The following is a 22,090-nucleotide window of genomic DNA, read 5'->3' as shown; positions in this document are numbered from 1 at the left end:
CTCCCCATTTTGCCAACAAGCTACAAACATGTATTACCAGTGCATAAAATAAACAGTGGAAATGAAGGTTTGGATAGCGAGGCAGGGACAATGTAGGGTATCCTTTACCCAGAAATCATCTGAGACTTCTGTGACACACCTCCTCTTCCCTTCACTATGTGGGCAAGATACAAAGTAACTGTCTTTTTTGGGAGAGAAAAGGAGGAAAGCTTGAATGTATTCCACATTCCATTCATCTTGGGCAGCAACTGGCTACCCTACCCCCTTCAGGTTTTTTCCACCATCCCCTTCCTTCTCCAAGAGGTAGGTGCTATACTTGGCTGGTGTTGCTAAAATGATCAGCAGTGAAAGAGTTTGCAATGATGACATTAAAATAACCTTTAGACTACGGAATTATGCCTCACTAAGATAACTAGGAGTCTCCATCTGATTGACATCTGTATTTCAGCTCAACAGTGCTTTGGTTTACACTGGAAAGACTATTGTGGCAGTGGATGAAGCTGTGAAAATACATTTCCTTTCCAGCAAGCACAGAAGCAAATGCAATTTCATTTTAGAACAGACCTCTATTTAAAAAAGAAGAAAATACACATCTACTATTGTTACAGGTGATTTAAAAACCGGAAGGGACTAGAACTGTTATTTATTTACCTTGGAACAGACTGTAACCTTCTTAAACACATCAGCAAACACTTACATGGAAACCTGGCTCTTAGGACATGTTCAAAAGCTTCAGAGGGGAAGCTGAGTTAGTCTGTAACAGGAAAAACTTAAAAAACAATAAATAGTCTAATAGCATCGTAAAGACTAACAAAACATGTAGATGGTATCATGAGCTTTCATGGGCACAACCCACTTCTTCAGATGACAGGAGTGTTGGAAGTCCAGATCAAATAATAAATAAGGGAGGGGGGAGAAGGAAAAAATTGAGGGGAGGAAGAAAAAAAAAGAGAGATTGAATAGATATGCACAAGGATTTCAGCAACTTCCACCCCATCATTAACCTCAGCCTGGATCAGTCCACACAAGAAATCCATTTCCTGGACACTACAGTACAATTAAATAATGTACAAATTTCCACCACCCTATACCATAAACCTACTGACCGCTACACTTACCTTCATGCCTCTATCTTCCATTCCAGACACATTTCTCAATCTATTGTATATAGCCAAATCCTAAAATACAACTGGATTTGCTCCAAACCCATAGACAGAGGCAAACATCTACAGGACCTATATAGAGCAATCTTCAAACTGACATACCCACCTGAAGAAGTGAAAAAACAGATCGACAGAGCCAAAAAAGTACCCAGACATGAATTACTTCAAGACAGGCCCAAAAGAGAAAACAACAGAATTCCACTTGTCATCACCTACAGCACACAACTTAAACCCAGCTAACGCATTATCAACAGTCTACAACTTATCCTGGAAAATGACCCCTCGCTGTCAGAGGCCTTGGGAGAAAGTCCAATTCTCGCTTACAGACAGCCCCCCTAACCTCAAACAAATTCTTTCCAGTAACCACGCAACACACCTCCGTCATAATCATCCAGAAACCCACCTCTGCAATCAGCCCTAGTGCCAACACTGCCCACACATCTACACCAGCGATTTCATCACTGGACCCAACCACATCAGCCACCACATCAGAGGCTCATTTAACTGCACATCCACTAATGTGATCTATGCCAGCAATGCCCCGCTGCCATGTATTTTGGCCAAACTGGACTGTCTCTACGGGACAGAATTAATGGACACAAATCAGATATCGGAAAAAGCAACACACAAAAACTTGTTGGAGAACACTTTAATCTACCTGGACACTCACTAATGCAGGGGTGTCCAAACTTTTTTCAAAGAGGGCCAGATTTGATTAAATGAACATGCGTGAGGGCCGACCATTTTGCCTGACGTTCTTTGAACCATTAAAATTAAATGCAAATTAACTATTTTACGCAAAGGTTATTGCAAACGGCATACTTTTCATTTCGTCACATGGATGACAAATCTAAACAGGTGTTAAATCACTCTGCCTTTCATATCTGAAGGCCAGATGAAAAAAAATCCAGGAAGCTGAAATATATGTCAGGAACATTGTAAAGTACATTACATATTATTGGTAATAAAGGTTGTCTGTCAACTTTTAAGTTCAAAAAATATGAACAGGAACATAACACCAAGTATACATGTTGTGTCCAAATATATTTATAACTGATTTAGACCAACTGACATTAACTGAGATTTTACAATGTATTCATCTCAATACATATGGATTCGTTGGGGGCCATAAAAGATAGATATTGCCAAATTACCTGTGGGGCCGTATTAAACCGGAACATGGGCCGCAATTGGCCCGCGGGCCGGACTTTGGACATGCCTGCACTAATGGATCTCCAAGTCACCATTTTGTTTCAGACAAATTCCACAAGCCAAATACACAGAGAAGGGTTGGAACTTAACTTAATTCACAAGTTTAATTCTTATGCAAATGCTATGAATTGGTATATCTGATGGCTTGCACATTATCTTCCACATCTTAATGATTTAACCAACCAAACAAACAATGAAGGTGCTAATGGTTCTTGATGTCTATGTAGAATCTGGTGTTGGTCATCTTCCTTTCCAAGTGCAAACTAATGGTTCTTATCAGCCTCTTGTAACTATTTAGTTTTTACTAGACTATTCGTTGTTTTTTAAGTTTTTCCTGTTACAGACTAACTTGGCTACCCCTCTGAAGCTCATCTACTCACTGTCTCTTTTTTTCTTCCTCCCCTCCATTTTTTTCCTTCTCTCCCCCCTCTCTCCCCCTGCCCTTCCCTTATTTATTCTTGGATCTGGACTTCCAACACTCCGGTCATCTGAAGAAGTGGATTGTGCCCACGAAAGCTCATGATACCATCTATGTGTTTGGTTAGTCTTTAAGGTGCTACTAGACTATTTGTTATTTTTTAAGTTTTTTCTTAGAACATGATCAGTTTCACTCAGGACCGGACTAAGGGGTGGGCTAGCCAGGCAGCTGCCCAGGGCTCCAACCTACAGCGGGCGCCCGGCTCCCAGGGGGCTGCAGCGGGTGCCCGGGGCGGGGGCTGTGTTAACCCCTGCAGCACCGGCAAACAGAGCCCTTCCCCCCGTGGCCGCAGGGCTTTGCACGGCCAGGCGCAGACAGCCCCGGGCAGCCCTGGGCTGCACGCCATCGGCGGTGGCTGGGCCGACTGGGTAGCGCATGTGCCGTACGGCCACCCACGTGCCCCAGGGGTGGGCCCACGCATGCGCCATGTGCCCAGAGGCGGGGCCATGCGCCTGGGGCCCAGGGCGCCAAAATGGCCCTGGCCGGCCCTGGTTTCACTATTTCCCCAGCTACAGTCAGTGACTTTTCTCCTGTTCATGTAGGTCTGAAAGCAGCAAGAGCTAGACATGCAGATATGGAGTTTAAGAATAAAAAATGTGATTGCAGCCCCCGCAGACTGATCGGGTGGACACCAATTGGTTTGATAGTGGAAACCAGATTTTTCAACTCGTTCTTTTTTCCTACTAATTCAGAATTCCAAGTCCATAGCTTTAAATACCCTTAGTGGAAAGTGGTAGAACTGTGGGCTTTTGGCCAGCCGAAGTTGGGAGCCTATATTTAAAAACTGTGTTGCGCAAGAACGACGCATGCTAGATTTAAAAATCAGTGGTTGGGCTTATGTTCCACTTTTGGTTTTTGTTTGAAAATGGTATTCTACAGTTTTCCAAGTAAAGCTTGCCTGAATAATCCTACATCCCATCATTCTGTTAATTAACCAAGTCCCATGATAGCAACACTTTTGTAAGGCTAGTGGTACACACGTACTATGCAACTGTTACATTTTAAAAAGCCCCTTGCCAGACAATAAATATGTGCGTAAAAAGCAGCTATTCTGGCATGTAAGGACATAGCAGTGTCATGTTATAAGAGCTTCGGCACTCAGAAGCCAAAGTAGGAAATTTAATCCCACAGCTCAGCCCATGTGCTTATGCGCTTTCACTTTCAATAGGAGTTCCACATGTTTGCGGGTTTCTCTTGCTCTGCTGTAGGAGAAGGTGATGCAACATCATCTCAGCTTTAAATCAAAATAAAGTAGGATTCCAGTTAGACCTTGGGAAGAAAAAACAAGAGCCTCTGTTTCTGTCTCAGTGGATTTATTAAATCCGTAGCATTTCTCGTATACTGCACTGGCCCCCCCCCTAATAATTAGGAAGCAGCTGATGCTCAAACACTCGTTAAACAGAGCACAGTGCGTTTGAAATGAAATCATAGAATCATAGAATAATAGGACTGGAAGGGACCTCGAGAGGTCATCGAGTCCAGCCCCCCGCCCTCAAGGCAGGATCAAGCTCCGTCTACACCATCCCTGACAGATGTCTATCTAACCTGTTCTTAAATATCTCCAGAGAGGGAGATTCCACCACCTCCCTTGGCAATTTATTCCAATGTTTGACCACCCTGACAGTTAGGAATTTTTTCCTAATGTCCAATCTAAACCTCCCCTGCTGCACTTTAAGCCCATTACTCCTTGTCCTGTCCTCAGAAACCAAGAGGAACAAATTTTCGCCTTCCTCCTTGTGACACCCTTTTAGATATTTGAAAACCGCTATCATGTCCCCCCTTAATCTTCTTTTTTCCAAACTAAACAAGCCCAGTTCATGAAGCCTGGCTTCATAGGTCATGTTCTCTAAACCTTTAATCATTCTTGTCGCTCTTCTCTGTACCCTTTCCAATTTCTCCACATGCTTCCTTCTGGCATGTCCTGGAATTAGAGGGGAAACTGTGAAATGATTAAGTGTATTAGCCAGTGAAACAGACTTCCCAAAGGAAGCTGTAGAAGCCACATGGCTAGGGAAGCTTAAAACTAGCTGAGCATTGAAAGAAAAACACACAGGAACATCCTGCATTGGTAGGGAACAATCCTGCCTTAGTAAGAGGATAAATTACATCAGGGTTCTCAAAACTAGGGGTCGCAGAGAGGTGAGGTGAGGATGGAGCATGGACAGGGTTGAGAGGCATTGATTAAGACCTCCTAAAAGGTTTTTTCGATCCTTGATTTTTTACGATTTTCATGATCACATCAAATTATCTAATATCCAATCAAATCACTGATCTCAGGATCTAGATCTAAAGTCTAACATTCTTAAGCCATTCCCTAAAGTCCATACCTCCATGTGCACACAGTATGGCACGTGAAGGAAGATACAGGCTGAACCTCTCTGGTCTGGGACTCTGTGGTCCTGGAGATGTTGCTGGACCAGAGAGCCGCAGTGGCTGTTGGCTGGGAATCTGGTGGCTGGCAGCCCCAGGGATAGAGTGGAACCCAGCTGGTGAGGCAGGAGTCCAGGAGTGGAACCCAGCCAGCCTGGTAGCATTGGGGACCAGTAGGGCAGCAATGTTAATTAGTTAAGAATTGTAATAACATGTGTCAAAGGATCTCATGCTAACAGGGCATTTTATGAACAGATAAGCAAGCCTCACCTCCTTTTTACCTCTAATCGCTATTATCCTATAGGTCAACTTCAGCCTGCCCACCCCTAAGTATTTAACTATCTCAAGTCAGTCCCCTCCCCCCCCCCCCCCCCCCCAGGAAGTCATGAGTCTGACTAAAAAATGTTCATTTTTATATCAGGCACCCTCAGAGTCTGTATGGGGAGGTAAATCTTTTCAGTAGCCTTATCTTTTTCGGCATTTTGGAGAAGGCCCAACTCTGCACTCCCAGAAGAGGCAAGACCTCAGACAGAAGAGGCAGGGCCGGAGCAGTCAACGTACCATGCTGACTTCCACCCACATGGCCCTCAGCACTGCCTGGAGCACAGCACCCCCCGCCCCAACCCTCAGAGCTGCCCAGAGTGGCTGTGTGGTGCAAAGGGCGATGATTTAAAAGGCCTTTCGCTCCGTGAGCCCCTTTTGCCTCCCCTTGCCGTCTGCAGGCCTGACTTAAGCCATTTGATCTCCACATCCACAAAGGCCTCACGATTTCAATAAAAAGGAAGCTGAGAGTCTCACCGTTAAAGAGCTAAGGCGTTATGGGAAAATAGCCACCGGGGATTGTGAGAGTTGCTACTCTCTGAAGAGAAGCACTGAGAGCCCATGGTGACCTAGCTGGGGACAGAGCAGAGAACAGACTCAAGAAGTCTTGACACCCAGTTACTTTCTTTAGCCACCTATCACGTAGATCTAGAACCCACCTCCAACCCAAGTAGATAGACAGACAGATATATAGACAGACAAGACAGATGGTTCTTCCCCAGCACCATCTGGCTTAGAATCTTCTAGATTAACAACAAAACCATTAAAGAGCAGGGGGTTGTTCTTGTTAAGATTTAAGCTCTTCTAGCTCTCCAGGTCACCACAATTTGCTGTGGAGTTGGCATTTACATGTATTTTTCAGACTCCCTACTTTAAAAGAAGTGTTTAAAAACTCTGGTTGCCTGAAACTGACTTATTTATCAAGTCCTACCATTTTCATAAAGGTAAACATCTAGTCAGGCAATATAAATCATTTACAGACTGGTTCAGAATCAGCAATGTTACCTTCAAATCAGCAATCAAATTCCACAATATAGGTTGGAGCTCGTTGGTCCTGCACCCTCAGGATCTGACTGGTCGTGAACAAGGGGGTTTGCCAGACCAGAGGAGGTCCTTCCTCTCCTGACCCGGGCTGCCACCGGGTTAAGGCTCCAGCCTGCCCCCAGGTCTGCCCCCCAGTGCTTTGTAGATGCCGCCCACCCTGCTGCTGCTGGGGCCACAGCTGGAACTCTGCAGCCACGGCAGAGCGCCAGAGCCACCTGCCTGTGCGGCCGGGGCTGGAGCTCTACAGCCAGGGCCAGAGCTCCCTTGCCAATGCTGGGGCTTGAGCTTCACAGCTGCCGCTGGGGCCAGGACTCACCACTGTGCCACCTGTTCCCTTCCCCCCCCCCCCCACCACCACAACCACACACACATACACTGGGACTCCACTGAGTCGCTGGAGCCTCCTACGGTGCTTCTGCCCCACTACCAGACCTCTCTGCTCCTGGGCTTTGTGGTCAAGGAACATCTGTGGCCAATGCCGGACCACCAATGTTGCCAGACCAGGGAGTCCTGGTTAAGACAACCTGTAGTATCATTTTGAGTGTTTTCATTACTTGAAACCCCATATGCTCAAAAGGAAAACTCAAGTATCTGCTACCACTATACTCCTTCTTCCAAACCAGATTGGCTGGCTACGTGTACAGAAGATGCAGCTGCTCTTTGTACTGTAGTAGCATCCACAGGCTGCCCAATTAGTTATCAGCTGTTCTTGCCCAGAATAAGTCACAATCAATATGATACAATCACACATTTGCAGAGATATTCTGGGAATACAATACAGAATATTGTGCGCACTATATAACTCACATACACCTAAGCAGCAGCACATATGAAGTTAAATAATACATTTGCTTTGCACCATAAATAATAAAATATCTCTAGTTCAAAAAAGACCTGGAGGCTGGTACAAAGACCTGGAGCCAAATCCTGCCATGTCCTAGCAGGAGTGGTCAAGTAGACTTGAGTAAACACTGCCAATTTCAATAGAACAGAGGTGGGCAATAAGAGTGTGTCTACACGGGAGTATTATTTTGGAATAACGACCGTTATTTCAGAATAACAATGTGAGCGTCTACACAGCAATTCCAGTATTTAAAAATAAATTTGTAATAATGGAAGGCTTATTCCGACTTCTATAAACCTCATTCCACGAGGAATACTGCCTATTCTGAAATAGGTATTTCAAAATAGCTTCTCCCCAGGGCCTTTCCAACTAATTACTCCCCAATGCCTCCTGGGGCTATAAATTTAGGTAGCGCTTCCACGTTGGGGGAGCCTGCCTTGGACTAATTTTGAGGCTTCCCTGTAGTGTATACGTGCTATTTTGAACTAAGTTATTTTGGAGTATTTCTTCCGGAATAGCTCATTTTGAAAAAAGCGTGCAGCATAGACGTAGCCTAAGAGGCCTGCAGGCCGGATGTGGCTTGCCAGGAATTAGCCCTGATGGGCCGTCAAATGCTTTATTTACCTGAGCATTCACCAGGTACAGCGATGCAGGCTGAGCCACCACTTCCCACAGCTCCCATTGGCCAGGAATGGACCAATAGGAGCTGCAAGCGGCCGTACCTGCAGACGAACAGGTAAATAAAGTATCTGGTGGCCCACCAGGTGCTAATCCTGGCAAACTGCGTCTAGCCCGTAGGCTGCTTGCTTATTGTCCACCCCTGGAGAAGAAGGTGCAATATTAGGCTTATGAGTTGGAGTACATATCTTTGCTTATGCCTTGGAAATAAGTGGCTATGATTTTAAAGATAGTCGAATAAGGTCCAGCTTCAAAAAGGGGCTGAATTTTCAAAATTGAGCCCTCAGCACTTTAATCTTCTGGCCCCTTTTAAGAGGCCTTGGATTGGCCTCCCTAAAAAATCACTAGTCGCTTTTGAAGGCCTTTGCTAATGGCATTATTTGCAGACTTATTTTGGTGTTTAACTAAGCATTAACGACATTCATGCTGAAGAGCCTGAAACAGCCAATCTTCCCCTAACCGCCAGATGTCTATGCAGGGATGGATTATCCGTTAGGCACAATAGGCACAGTGCCTAGGGCCTATGAAAAAGCTTAGGGCCTACAAAAAATTTAGGTCCTAAAAAAAAATCATAATTGACTTGAAAAATAAGAAAATTGCTAAATCAAACTCACTAATTTACTGACTTTAGTCAACAAACAACATGCAGATATAACATACCATTAACCATTAGGCATATAAGCAATAAAGCATTTCTCCTTTATATGTTGATATATAATCTTATGTAAAGGCCTACGATTATGAGAGTGCCTAGGGTCTATGAAGACCTTAATCCAGCCCTGTCTCTGTGGAGTAAAAGATGGAAGCATGTTTTTTAAAAAATTCTATTGTTTTCCCTAGTCCTTGCCATGATGGATGCATTAAACTTGTGTGCCACCTGCCATCTTGCCCCCATTGCTTTGTTAGCCTGGCCCTCAGAGGGATGAAAAATGCCATGTCTGCAAACATGGGGGCTGTGTCTACACTGGGCCACTTATTCCGGAAAATCAGCCGCTTTTCCGGAATAAGCTGAGAGCTGTCTACACTGGCCCTTGAATTTCCGGAAAAGCAACGATGCTCTACTGGACAAAATCAGCCGCTATTCCGGAAAAACTATTCTGCTCCCGCTCGGGCATAAGTCCTTATTACGGAACACTGTTCCGGAAAAGGGCCAGTGTAGACAGCCCAGTAGTCTTTTCCGGAAAAAAAGCCCCGATCGCGAAAATGGCGATCGGGGCTCTTTTCTGGAAAAGCGCGTCTACATTGGCCACAGACGCTTTTCCGGAAAAAGGGCTTTTCCGGAAAATCAGCCTGCCAATGAAGACGCTCCTTTTCAGGAAAAACTGAAAACGGAATAGTATTCATGCCAGTGTAGACACAGCCTGGGTCTTTATGACCAGTGGGCACAGAAACTTCAGCAAGGATTGTTTGAGCTGTTTGAATCTCACCATTTTTCCAAATCAGGTTTTACCCACTTTTGCAGCAAGGTTACAGAGTGGGATCAGGAATTCTATGCCAGATTCCTTCACTGTGTTTGTTACCTTACAGCAGATCATTTTACCCCTTGAGTGTCCAATCACCTGATTCAGCATTATAGTCCTGTGCACCAGAATACTTAAAGAAGCACTTGTTTGCTCTGCTGACTAGGAATAAACTGAAGCACATCCTTAAATACCTTCCTGAAACATGTTCTAAGATCAGCTCCCGCAAAAAAGTGAGGAGGGTTAATTTAACTACATGCCAAACACTGAAATTCAGATACAAGATGTGCACAGAAGTGCCAGGTCTTAGCATTCTCAGAAGAGTTAGAGGTTCCTTCAAGGGAAGAGTCTTTTCCCTTTTACAGTTGTTACAATGTGATCACAGGTGGGCGCATCAGAAAAGGAGCAGAGAGAACTCCTTTCATCAAGATTTATTATTTCAGCATACTCACATTAAAAGTTTTTTTGAAATTAGCCTGTTCTCCTGCTACTAGTGACATTAAATTCTGAATATGACCTCCGCAATTCTATGAACTAGGAAAGAGAGGACTTTTCTTCATAAAGTATTTTTCCACTCTCAATATTTAGACTCTAGGAATTGTGCCCTCCTGTCTTAAAATGCTGTAGACCACATAACAATAGAAATTTAATTTATAAAATAGTTCCAACTAGTTTGCCAGTGTCTGTTTGTATTCTTTGTAAAAGAAGCCTTGATTACAGCCCTAGAATGTTGTTCATTTATGTTGTTCATGCACATATTTCTAACCCACTTCTCCTTTGAAATGACTGTTATAATGTGCATATTAATTGTTCTATAGTGGATACTCCCTATCCAAACATAGATAATTCATTTCAAATGAATCTGGTTGTTTAAGAGCACAGATGGATGCCATGGGCTACCACTGAGTGCGCTGTAGCCTCCCTTTCAAGCCAGAGTTTATGGGATACAATTGGACGTCATGTTCTGTTCTGCACATAGGAAGCCAAACGCTGCTCTCAGTTACTTCTGGGCGCAACCACATCAGCCCTGCGAAAGTCAGGGCCTTGGTCCTGGATTTATATCAGTAGAACAAAAAGCATAATTTGGCCCGAAGGGCTGGCATGGAAAAGAGACACGCGATTGTGTTAAAGTGATTTTCAATTACAGCTTTGGCAAACAGATCCCTTCTTTGGTTTCCATGGAAGTGCCTAGTGCTCTACCAACAGAAGCTGGGGAAGGGAACCAGTATACGAGATAGAGAATATTATGAAACTAGAGGGCTGATCTCTCTTTAATGTTCATGCACAGCTCCATGAAGGGAAAAGGTGTCAAGAACAGCAGTGCAGGCACGGCGTGGAGGAACCTTGCCCCTTCTTCTACTCAAGGGTTTCTGGGATAGGCTGAACCCTTGGGACAAGACTGAACAGCCTCTGCGTTCAGTGGCTCCTGTGGGTCATTGTGGGCATACGATCCTTAAAGTGCAGTCCCCCTTTCCTCCCCGCCCTCCAGCCACACCTCTTGCCATAGATGGGGCTGTGAAACAGAGCTTGGGTGGGAGGCAGAAGGAAGGTGCCCCACAGCAATAAGGAGTCTGGTCCAAGAACAGTACAGTGCACTACAGACCATACTGGATAAAAACCTGCCCTACCAAAGGTCAATGGAAGTTTGCAATCCTGACCATATGAAGTCAATTGCAACACACCCATAGGGCCTGATCCTACTTCTATTGATATAAATGAAAAAAAAATCCCACCACTTTATTAGAGCAGAGGGGGAGGGACTCCCTACTCAGAGCAACTCATTGTGACAGGCCATGTAAATAAACCACCAATCACTTCTGATGAACTGGAAACAAAACCACCAAACTTACTTTAGTACTATTACCTCCTGACACTGGGATTTCTTTCTTCTAAAAGCTATCCATTATAGGCTTTAAGAACACCCATTAGAGTAACACAAGCACCTTTGTTATATCAGCTAAATACAATGTTTAATTAGTTTTCTAATTGCCCAAGCTGAAAAGCCATTAGATAATCATTAGTACTATACCCATTTGCTTTGTAGAATCAGAGACAAAGCTGCTTTCGTTACTCAGATTCCTAAGGTAATTCAGTTGGACATTATTAAAAAGATTAACTGGGTAAATTTTTTAATTTCCTTTCTGTGTGTGACAACCGTAATTTCCCCTTAAGGCCTCTCATTGAGCTGACCACTTTTGTGTTCCATTGCAAACATTATACTCAGTGTCTCTTCCAGATGAGAAGACTAAGCCTTCTTTACAGATCCATTTCAAGAGGAAACTTTTTTTTTCCTCCAAGCAAAATAATGCAGAAGCACAACTCAGGAACAAGTGTTTGTATTCAGTAGAACCTACTGTCCCCAGCTGAGATCCTGTGATGTCACGTGCAGCACAATCCCCGAGTTTACCTTCTCCACAGACACGATGGCTAATTCGAGTATGATGATTCCTGTTTTATAGAAGTGAATCTGAGGCACAATACGCACCCGAAGTCACACAGCAAAACATTCAGCCTCAGCCCTGCTTAGGAATTACAAGACCACATTCTTTGTATAGCAGGTGCCGTATTTATTCTGATAGGTGCTGGAATTAGGAGTGTGAGGGTGCTAGTACGCACAGGGGTTCAAGGTTGCTTTCATTATATACAAGATTGACAGTTTGTTTCAATGACTCTTAGGAACCCCCTCTGTCCCCCTCACTTTCCCTCCCCCCCATTATTTATTGTTCCAGAACTTCTGTTTAATCTTGCCATTCTTTTGGTATTTGTTTTTTAAAATGCAGAGTTCCAAAAGAAGTCAGTTTAATGAAACCAACTGGACAATGAGTTGGTGGATTTTAATACTCAGAACCTGCCAAATCAAGGGATAGCAAAGAGCAAGTACTGAGACAATAAGAAAATTCCCCCAGCCAATATTGCTAATGTATCTCATTCTGAATATGCAACAACCCTTGCTATCCCAGACCTTGGTAAGAAGTCTCAGAAGGGGTAGCTGTGTTAGTTTGTAATTTTAAACACCAGTAGGCCTGTGACACCTTATGGTACGTCTACAAAGCAGGGATAAAGTCAAATTAAGCTACACAACTTCAGCTACGTCAATTACATAGCTTAAGTCAAAATAACGTAATTCAGCTTTTTGGTGCTGTCTACACAGCAGGAAGTCGAAGGAAGAACACTCTTCCTCCAACATCCTGTACTCATTGTGAATGAGGGTTACAGGAATCAGAGTAAGAAGTCCTCCAGTTCAACATTATTTTAAAGTAAAGGCTTGTAGTGTAGATGTTATTTTGGAATAATATCAGTTATTCTAAAATAACGCTGCAGTGTAGACATATCCTTAGAGACTAACAAAAGCATCATGAGCTTTTGTGGGTAAAACCCACTTCATCAGATGAGTTGGAGTGGAGATACAGAATCCAAGATATATATATAACACCAAAAACAGCTACCTGCCAATTGCAGGAGCCTAGTTAATGAAACAAAGGGTATGTCTACACTTGCACCCTCTTTTAAGAGAGGGATGCAAATGCAGCTGAGCGAAACTGCAAATGAAGCGTGGATTTGAATTTCCTGCACTTCATTTGCATATTCGTGTTATGGCACTATTTCAAAATAACAAACGCTGTGTAGACGTGCGTTAACCAATGATATCAAACCTTGTCTACACTAACACAACTATGTTGTGCAGTATTTAACACAAATCTATGGACCAATTAAAAACAAACAACATCAGGCAGAGTAACAGCCACCCTTAAAACCAACATAAAATTATTCAGTCACCAGAAAATGCCACTCTTGGTTTTAGCGCTGGAGAACTGAAGGTCAGGATTTGACTACAGAAAGCCTGTTACACACTGCTTGCAGAGACGGCCTCAAAGTGAACTTTACACAGAAAAGCTCTATCAAGAATACTGACCTCTTATATTATTGAATTTTCCTAACCCATGGGATACTTTATGTACTGCTTCAGTTCTAGGTGGAGAAGAGTAGCCAGGACAAAGGCTTGGGGAGTGGAAGAGCGTATAAAGTCTTACTTTCTGATTATTTATGACATACTACCATTGTATCTATTACATACAAAAAGTTCAATGAACATTAGTAAAAAAAAAATCAAGCACTCAAGGAATGTACCACCCACCAGCGGTTTGTTCACTTTTGTGGGCCAATCTCAGGCTTTTTCACAACCTGCAGTCATAAATGCAATCTGCCCTGCTGCCAATCTGAGCAGAGGTGCCATGGATTTAGAGCACACAAAACTAACCTTAACAGGGGTCCCTTCAGAAAAAAAGAGTAAGATGAGGAGTATGTAAACACACACCTTCTGGGTGTGGTGTTCGGTCCCACCTAGTGGTACCGGGACCACTTGCAGAGAGAATAAGTCTGCCTTACATCCTTAGCTAGCAGCTGGCTGGCTTTCAGTTCCTGCAGTAGAGCTTTATGCTTTAAACTCCAGAGGTCATGGGTTTGATTCTGCCTGCGGGTGTCCCAAATGGGGACTCATCCAGGATTCCAACTGAGAAGTCTTTAAAGCTTGGGATGTGCTTCCTCAGCTAGGGGAAGTATGTAACCCACACACCTACTAGGTGTGGTTCACTGTCTGACCTAGTGGCACCAAGACCATTTACAAAGTCTGATGACTGCCAGCTGACTTTTAACTCATGATCCCAGGTTCAATTCTGCCTGCCAGCGTTACAGGTACATTTACACTGTTGCTACCAGAGATGTACCTATTCTTTGAGGGAGAGCTCTCCAGACTACCACCTTTAATGAAAAGTACATTCACTTCTGGGTAAAAAAAAAAGGAAACTTATTTTCCATTGTAAGATTCCAACAGATAGAAATCAGATGCTGACGCCATACATTAATGTAGCATTCAGGTACAAGATCAGCATTGTCATATGAACTGACTGCTCATGTTAAGCAGCCTTTCTATTGTTCAAAATCCATTGAATACAGTGTTTAAACATAAAGACATTGGCTTTTTAAAATCTTCATATTGATTTCCTTCATGGGAACTTTGCAGTCACGACAAAACCCATCAATGATAGCAATGCCATTGCACTGTCAAGGGGGCTTCAAACAGACTAATTGACCATGCTTGTCAGACAGATGGGAGGATACTGTCTTTTCCCTGAAGAGTATCACACTGAGTAGCACTGGGAGCAAAAGTGGACACGTGTCCATTTGGGACAGGAACCTAGAGAAGAAGAGAGAGCAATCTGAACCGATTATGGGGTGCAAGCAGGTCTGTGCACAACAGATGTCTACCATCAGTAGGGCTCCATGAAGGCAAAGAGATCCATACATGCAGGGGGCAGGGCTATAGGGCACCATTGGAAATAAAACTGGAGCCCTGAAGGACAATAATCACCTGGCTTGAGAAGAAGGCATGAAAGAGAGTAAGGAAAAAAGTGAAGAGGCAGCCAGCATGACCCATGACTATTATTATTCCTAGCAATTAGAAGCAAGGACATTCTGAACTTCCCTTTTCATCCTCCTCTCCCTTTCAAACAAGAATGAATAAGATAGTTTGAATTTATTCCTTTTGGGGGGCCAAGTTCATTTTCTCCTGCCCTATGGCCAGGATTATAATTAAACAAATTAGAATGGAAATCACATATTGCCTGAACATCTGCCTGCCAAAAAAAAGGGGAGAGAGAGAGAGAGAAATATGCAGCCAAATATGTGTCAAGGTTCTTGACCCACTCAATAACCTGCTCTGTAGTTTGAGCTCATTAGTACTTCCCTGACTGAAGATGTTAATGCACACAGCGTCCTTTTAGAAGGAACTTACAGATTTTCTTCTATAGGGAAAACCCATTTTTCCCCACCAAGAAATACAAATAATATAACCCAAATTATCTGAACTTGTTGAAAAAATGTCACTTCTTTGAGCTGTTGGTTTAAGGAAGGTCTGTCCTCACCCTGTAAATATGTGCAGAGCAGAATCTACTGTAAAGGGCAGCCAGTCAAAATAAAGCATTAGCAATAAATCTAAGAGCATAAAACTGCATGGTAAGAATCGATTAAGTAGAGTTCAGCCCTTAGCTGAATACCAAAGCCATCTGTAGTTTCAAATCATCCTCATCTAAAAAACAAAATTATATTTTAAATGGCATGTATGCAAGAGAACTTGCATTGTTTCCACTGGTAGTATTCCCATGTTACAACATTTTTCCTTCTATCGTTATGAGGCATGTTTATGACATAATGCTAGCACAATTTAATTTGTCTATTGGCAATAAGTATCAATATGTCCATTTTCTTCTAGAACTAAAAACGACATTCCAGACAACAGAGAACCTGGAGTGGATAATTATGTTATTAACAGTTTCCTATCCAAGGTCGGGTTTTCCCAATTCATCACTTCAAGAGGAACGGTTAGAAACCAATCAAAACAGCCCAGAGTAACTTGATCCCGTAGCATTCATATGAACATTCTACAACAGACAACATATATATATAAGGCACAGAAATAGGCATTTTTCATCTGACATTGAAGAAAAACAAATCCAAATGGGTGGAGAAATATCGTCCCGATACTATTTAATTCTAGGCCATTAAATGTCAATATCAATGCCTGCAAGAGATTCACACATAGCCAATTCTTTACCACAATGCAATTAACAGCAGCTCTTCTAGATTTTCTGCTTCAGAGCGGCTTCAGACTAGGGATCTCCCATGCTCTTCCAAACCTAGCAACACCAGAGAATCAGTCCTCATCTTTTCTGCTAACAGGATATTCACCAGATGAGTTAACCCAAGTCAATTGGCAAAAGCATTCTTAGTCAAGTTAGGGAAATCTTTGGGTCAACAATTCCAGTAAGCACGGCTGTTCACCAAACAGCTATAAATTTAAACTTTCCAACACTCACAGCTATGGAGAAAAGAAACATACACGATCCGAGTGTAAGCTTGTTTCTTTCATGAGTGGGGGATTATGCATCTCAGAAGTTTTTATACAGAGCTGGGGTTTCTTCACAACCCATAGTAAAAATATAACATCTTACTGTAGAAGACTGTGCTTCTCTTTTGCCACAGAATCAAATTAATTAGCTTCCTGCCCTTGTACCCTAGCAAATGATTACACAGCATCATGGGGGCATTTGTGCTTCTAATTGAGAAGAGGCTCCCTGCATTGCTTATGGGATATTGGTTTATACATCTAAGACATAACTGTTTACCACTATGAACTCAGCTAAAGTGACATAAATAGAAGTTGGTATCATACTGCTATACGATGTGAAACTGCATCTCTCGAGCCATAGACACCCATCTCACACTGCTAATATGCTAGACTTCTTGAAGTCACAATGAATATAATTACCCTAAATTGCCTTGACAGTTTTTCTGAACAAGATCCTTCAAAATACATCAGTCATCCAAACCTATTTGTGGGATTTATGAAAGAGCAAAGAACATGTCAAAAAGGAGGGCAAAACCAATCCCTGCCTCTGAGAAATCTTAACATACAGGTGGCAACTAGCCGTCTCTTTTGTTCAAATAGGCCAACATAAAAAGATCTGATCACTTACTTCCATGCATTAGATGAATCCAAAAATTAGTTATTTATGGATTTACTTTTTTTTTTAAATGGTAATTTGACACACATATGTAGAAAAAGAGGAAAAATCAAGGCAAAAGAAAGATACATGAAGTTATAGACATAGAAATTAAATTGAGTAACAATCTTACTGGACAAAAAAAATTGAGTACAAAACTTCACACGCATATGCTATATATCATGATAGTTTGGTCCAACACCGTGTTAATGACAGTGAGTTTATTCATTCAACTTGGAAAGGGATAAATAAAAAAATAGGAATACCAGAACAATACAATCTATTACCAAAAGCGTATCCATGAGAAATATCAAGACAAAGATGACAAGCTGGAATATTACTAACTTGATCACAACTATACGGAAAATTAATTAGTTAAAAAGTTAGAAGAAAAAAGATTCAAAAATTTAAAATACAATTGTTTCTTTTTTTTTCCACAGTAAAATGATCTGTACCGTGCAAACTATTGCTTTCCATTTATTTTAGACAAAACTACATGAGTTTTGGGACTCTCAATGAACACATTCCACCCATTTTCTTTCTCAGAGATCTAAGTTTTTAGGTACTAGCAAAACTACAAGAAAAATCTGAAGACATGTAGATATTTACAGTAATGTAGGAAGATCAAAAGGGTAGCAAACGGTAAAAGATGCATCCTTTAAAGTCTCTCTGATCAATTCATCCTTGGCATCCTAAATTGTTATCATAAATATTAAATTTAGCCTCCTAGAAATAATAAGAAGGAACAAGTGATACATGTGATGGAAATCACAACCATCAAAACATAACCCCTCACTTTTCTTAGCCTGTACATCAACCAGTGATCTATTTTTTAAAAAGGGGGGGTGTTTTTGGCGAGTGACTTCTATTGTGCCATTCCCTCCTGAGAGCACTGAAGGAGTTCTTCACAAAACAACAACGTTGATTTATTCAAGTAAACAACAGAAACACTTTGGCAAACAGGACCATATGGAAAGGAAAGAGAGAGAATGGATTTTCTGTTTGCCTTAGAAACTTAACAGCTGTGAAAGCATCAGTGACGCTAGGAACCAATAACTTTTCATCTTTCAAGCCTTTTCATTCATCAGCCCAAACCCAATTTAATTTGATGATGTAAAAAGGTGGGGGGGAGGGGGACTGACTGAATAATCTTTCCGAACCTGAAAATAAAAACCCGTTTTCACATTCATCTCTTTCACATCCTAAACGTAGACCAACAAGGAAACACACATCCGCTATAACTTAGTTTCAGCGCCTAAAAACGTGGAGCAAAGGTATCAGGATTATTTCGATCTCGTTTACATTGGGGGGGGGGGGAGAGGTTTGATTTTTTTTATCCTAATCAGCCACCAGCAGCCTTGATGACCCACAAATTTCTTGGGGGGATTAGTTGAAAGCAACTTACCTTCACAAAGGAAGAGAAGCCCTGCTATCCACCCTGTGAAAGGCATTTTTGCCCCCTCCAGTAATCCTAATCCCCCTAGGGTGTAGGTGCTCAGAGGACGCCTGGCCAGGCTGGTTTCAGATTCAGTCAATGGAGCAAGTCTTTTTAGCCCGTAATTCCTCAGTCGGGATAGCCCATAGTCTGGGGTTTCTCCGCTCCCTCCCTGTGCCGTGCGGTGCAGAGTGATGCTCCGGGCAGGGAGAGAGGACAGTGAACCTGCTCCGACAGTGCGGGGCTGTTTTCTCCCAGCCTCCCGACGGCGGGAGCTCTAGTTCATCACGGCTGCCTGCCTTCGGTGTTTAAAGTCCCGCTGCTTGAGTTGCCCCTTGGGAGGATGCCCAAACTCTGGACCGGCAGACCTGCCGCTCCTGGGCAGCCAGACAGCGGGTCAGGACCGGGCGCTGGGAAGTTTCCTTCCTCCGGGGGGGGAGGAGGGACCCGAAGGGAAGCGGCCGCGGACCGGGCTGCCTCTGGGCTGTGCCGGCGCCCGATCCTCCGGGGAGGCGCCCCACTTCCCGCGTGCGGGCAGGTCCTGCAGCGCAGGGCGCGGGCGGCTCCCCGGCCGGTGGCGAGCCGGGCGCCGCGCTGCGGGCAGCGGCAGGGAAGGGTCCGCTCGGTCCTTGTGCGGGGCGGAGCGGCGGCTTCTTAACGAGCCCGCCGGTGCGCGCTGGGGCCCTTCCCCTGGCGGCGGCGCGGCGAAGCGCTCGGCCCCCGGCAGCAAATGGGCAGCTGGCTCGGCCCCGCTGCGTGCATCCCGCGCCGCCGGCGGGGAGGGTGCGAGAGCCACACGCGGGGCGGGCAAGGGAGGGGGGGGCTTGTGTCAGATCCACCCCCCGCATCCCCCGGGCTGGGGCGGGGCAGGGCTGGGGGGGCGATGGGAGGGAAGCGAGCTGCACCGGCCAGTGCGCACGGAGGGGAAGGGGAAAGCCGGGGCTTGGCGAGGGGCAGGTCACGGGGAGTTTGGCCCGGCTCAGCAGGGCTCCCAGGGGAGAGGGTGCGCGGGGCGGGGGAGCCGGAGTCGCAGAGGAGGGGAAAGCAGAAGAAACGGGCCGGGGAGACCCGCAGAGGGGCCAGATCGCCCCAGCAAGTCAGAGGCGACCGAAATGCGGGGGATGAAAAGCCCCCCCTCCCCCCCGGTTCAAGGTGCTGGATGATTCCCCCCGCGAGGAGGCGAGAGGCGAGCTCCACCTGGCCCGCGGCCCCGGGCGCGCCGATCCCGTGTAATAGGGCAAAGCCACTTCCCAAGCACAAGCGAGGCGCCTTTCCCGGCACAGGCGCCAGCGCAGCCAGGCGAGCGCGGCAGGGACCAGCTGAGCCCCGATGCGCTGCCTGCGTCCCTGCCCGGCCGCACCGAGGGGCACCTCGCCCGCGGGGGCAGGCTGCCAGGCGCTTCCCGCTCCAGCGCGGAGCCTGAGAAAGCAGCCGCTCGGGAAGCCGGGGGGGGGGAGCAACGCAACCCGGCTGCAGCGAGGGCTCAGGTCCAACAACTTTGTCCGGGCAAGGGGGGGGAAGCTAGAATTGATTTGCCCGCAGCGGCGCTGTCTGCGCCCCCGAAGCCAGGGGCGCTCCCTGGTTGTCAGTTTCAGTACGCCCTGGGGTCCGCCTTGGCTGGGAAAGAGACCGGTGGGCAGGCGGCCTGCGCGCACTTGTCCGTTTCATGCCCGGACACCGCGGAGGCGCTGCTCGAAGTCCATTGCTTTACAACATCCAACATCCAGACTATGGCGACGGGCCAGGCAGGTAGACAGACTTCACCGGGCAGCTGCGGGGGGAGGCAGGAAGCCACCTTTCTAACCAGCATCTTACTCCTGAGGGTGGTGGGCACCCACCCCAGAGCCAGCTGCAGCTCTGTCATTTACCATTAGCATGCAGCGCCGCGTTCACACCCCGGTTCGGAGATCCCCCGCCCTACCCCTCTCCCTGGGGAAACTTACCTAACCTGCTGGGTTCTTATCGCTGCCAAGAACAGGACAGGGGGGACATTGCTGCTGACTCAGTGGTGACGGATTGGCCGCCCTGCCAGCAAGCTGGCATTTGCTGCAGGCATGCTCTGGCGAGCGTTGGCTTCTGCAAACACGTGCCTGTTTCTCAGAACCAGGTCTCAGGTTAAAGAGCTGGCACTCCACCAGCCTGCAGAACGAGGAATGGGATCTGTGCCTCACAGCGTGGGAACAAACACAGAGGGATAATACTTTATCCTGCCATTTTTATGCCTAGCAAAATGATTATAGATCAGTTTAGGGATGGTCTAAACCGATGACTAAACCTGCCTTTTATATATCTGGAGTCAGCAACTAGGGCTGCAGAATTTATAAATGAGCTGTAAATAAAGAGTCCAATAGAATTAGTTTAAAAAAGTTCTTCCCATTTTTCTTTTAAATGTGGTGCATATAGAACATGAGTCTTCCAGTTTGGGATCTTTATCAAAATGGGATAAAACCCCAGGCTCAGAAAGGGATAATAACGGAATGGAGATCAACCCGCAGCCAGCTTCATAAATGAATTGAATGTGAAGTACAGAGAATAAAAGGGAAGGGTGAGTCTTACAAACTTTAAGCCCCTGAGTAACTTTACTCACAGACATAAGTCTACAAAAAACTGACTCCTCAGCGGAGCCTGGCAGAATGTAGGAAACAGAGTGAAGGAAGGATATTCATGATGTATAGAAAACAAACAGTATTAAATCAATGATTTGAGGAAAAAATATTTTACTTTATAGCTGAGCTTTACCTAAATCACATTTTTGAAAGCTCACACTCACACAAATCAATACTGAGATCATCTAAAATAAGGCAATGTCATCTACACTGAAAAATATCAATTCCCATCCAGGACACAAAGTGACTTCTTGGAAGAATTTCAACATCCTAAAATTTCTCTTGGCATCTCAACAACTGCAGCCAAATATGCATTCCTGTGCCAAATACAGGCTCCAATTCAAAGCTAGCTGTGTTACAGCTGATTGTGGAAACTGTTGTTTCATTTGGCCAAGAGGGCAGAGTTAAGGTTGTTATGAAAAGATTTTCTTTTGACTTCACCCATTTGTGAATGATTAAAATCTCATCCTGCACACTGGACATTCAACCCTGTGTTACAAAGGAAACAGGCTGAATGACTTAACAGGCTTTTCCCACCTCAAATTTCTGGTTTATCCCCCACATCCTGCAATCTAATATAAGCACGTCCTTTATGAGTAGGTTAGCTCACTTCTGGTGCAGTCAAAGTTAAAATAGGAGGCTGATTAATTTGTCTGTGTATCAGATACAATATATTTAATGGGATTGTATGTTCCTATAAATATTTTCAAATCACATTTGGTACATGTAAGTTTCACATGGGCAAGCACTAGCACATACATCAACCATCAAAACTATCCCAAAACAAGAAGGATTAAGGCTCACCTGGGAAAGGCTAACAAAACACCACATTTTACATTTTCTTCATGGTACAATTTTGAGTATGAAAAGTAAAAGATTTCCATCTTTCAAAAACCAGCTGAAACCTGACCTCACATCGA

The 22,090-nt window shown here is 44.6% G+C and overlaps 1 protein-coding gene across 2 annotated transcripts in view; it reads right to left on the bottom strand.

Moving 5' to 3' along the window:
* RET (ret proto-oncogene) overlaps positions 1 to 19,332 on the bottom strand; it is a 139,895-nt gene extending 120,563 nt beyond the window's left edge. For both annotated transcript variants that reach the window (XM_014569202.3, XM_006114405.3), the window contains exon 1: positions 18,535 to 19,332. In XM_014569202.3, coding sequence (XP_014424688.2) covers positions 18,535 to 18,580 — 46 coding nt within the window. In that variant the 5' untranslated portion in view covers positions 18,581 to 19,332. The remainder of the gene's footprint in view (positions 1 to 18,534) is intronic.
* Positions 19,333 to 22,090: the final 2,758 nt, after the last annotated feature.

Source organism: Pelodiscus sinensis, chromosome 8 (genome assembly GCF_052426305.1).
Source record: "Pelodiscus sinensis isolate ZL-2025 chromosome 8, ASM5242630v1, whole genome shotgun sequence".
NCBI lineage: Eukaryota > Metazoa > Chordata > Testudines > Trionychidae > Pelodiscus > Pelodiscus sinensis.
This window is presented reverse-complemented; position numbering and strand designations above follow the sequence as displayed.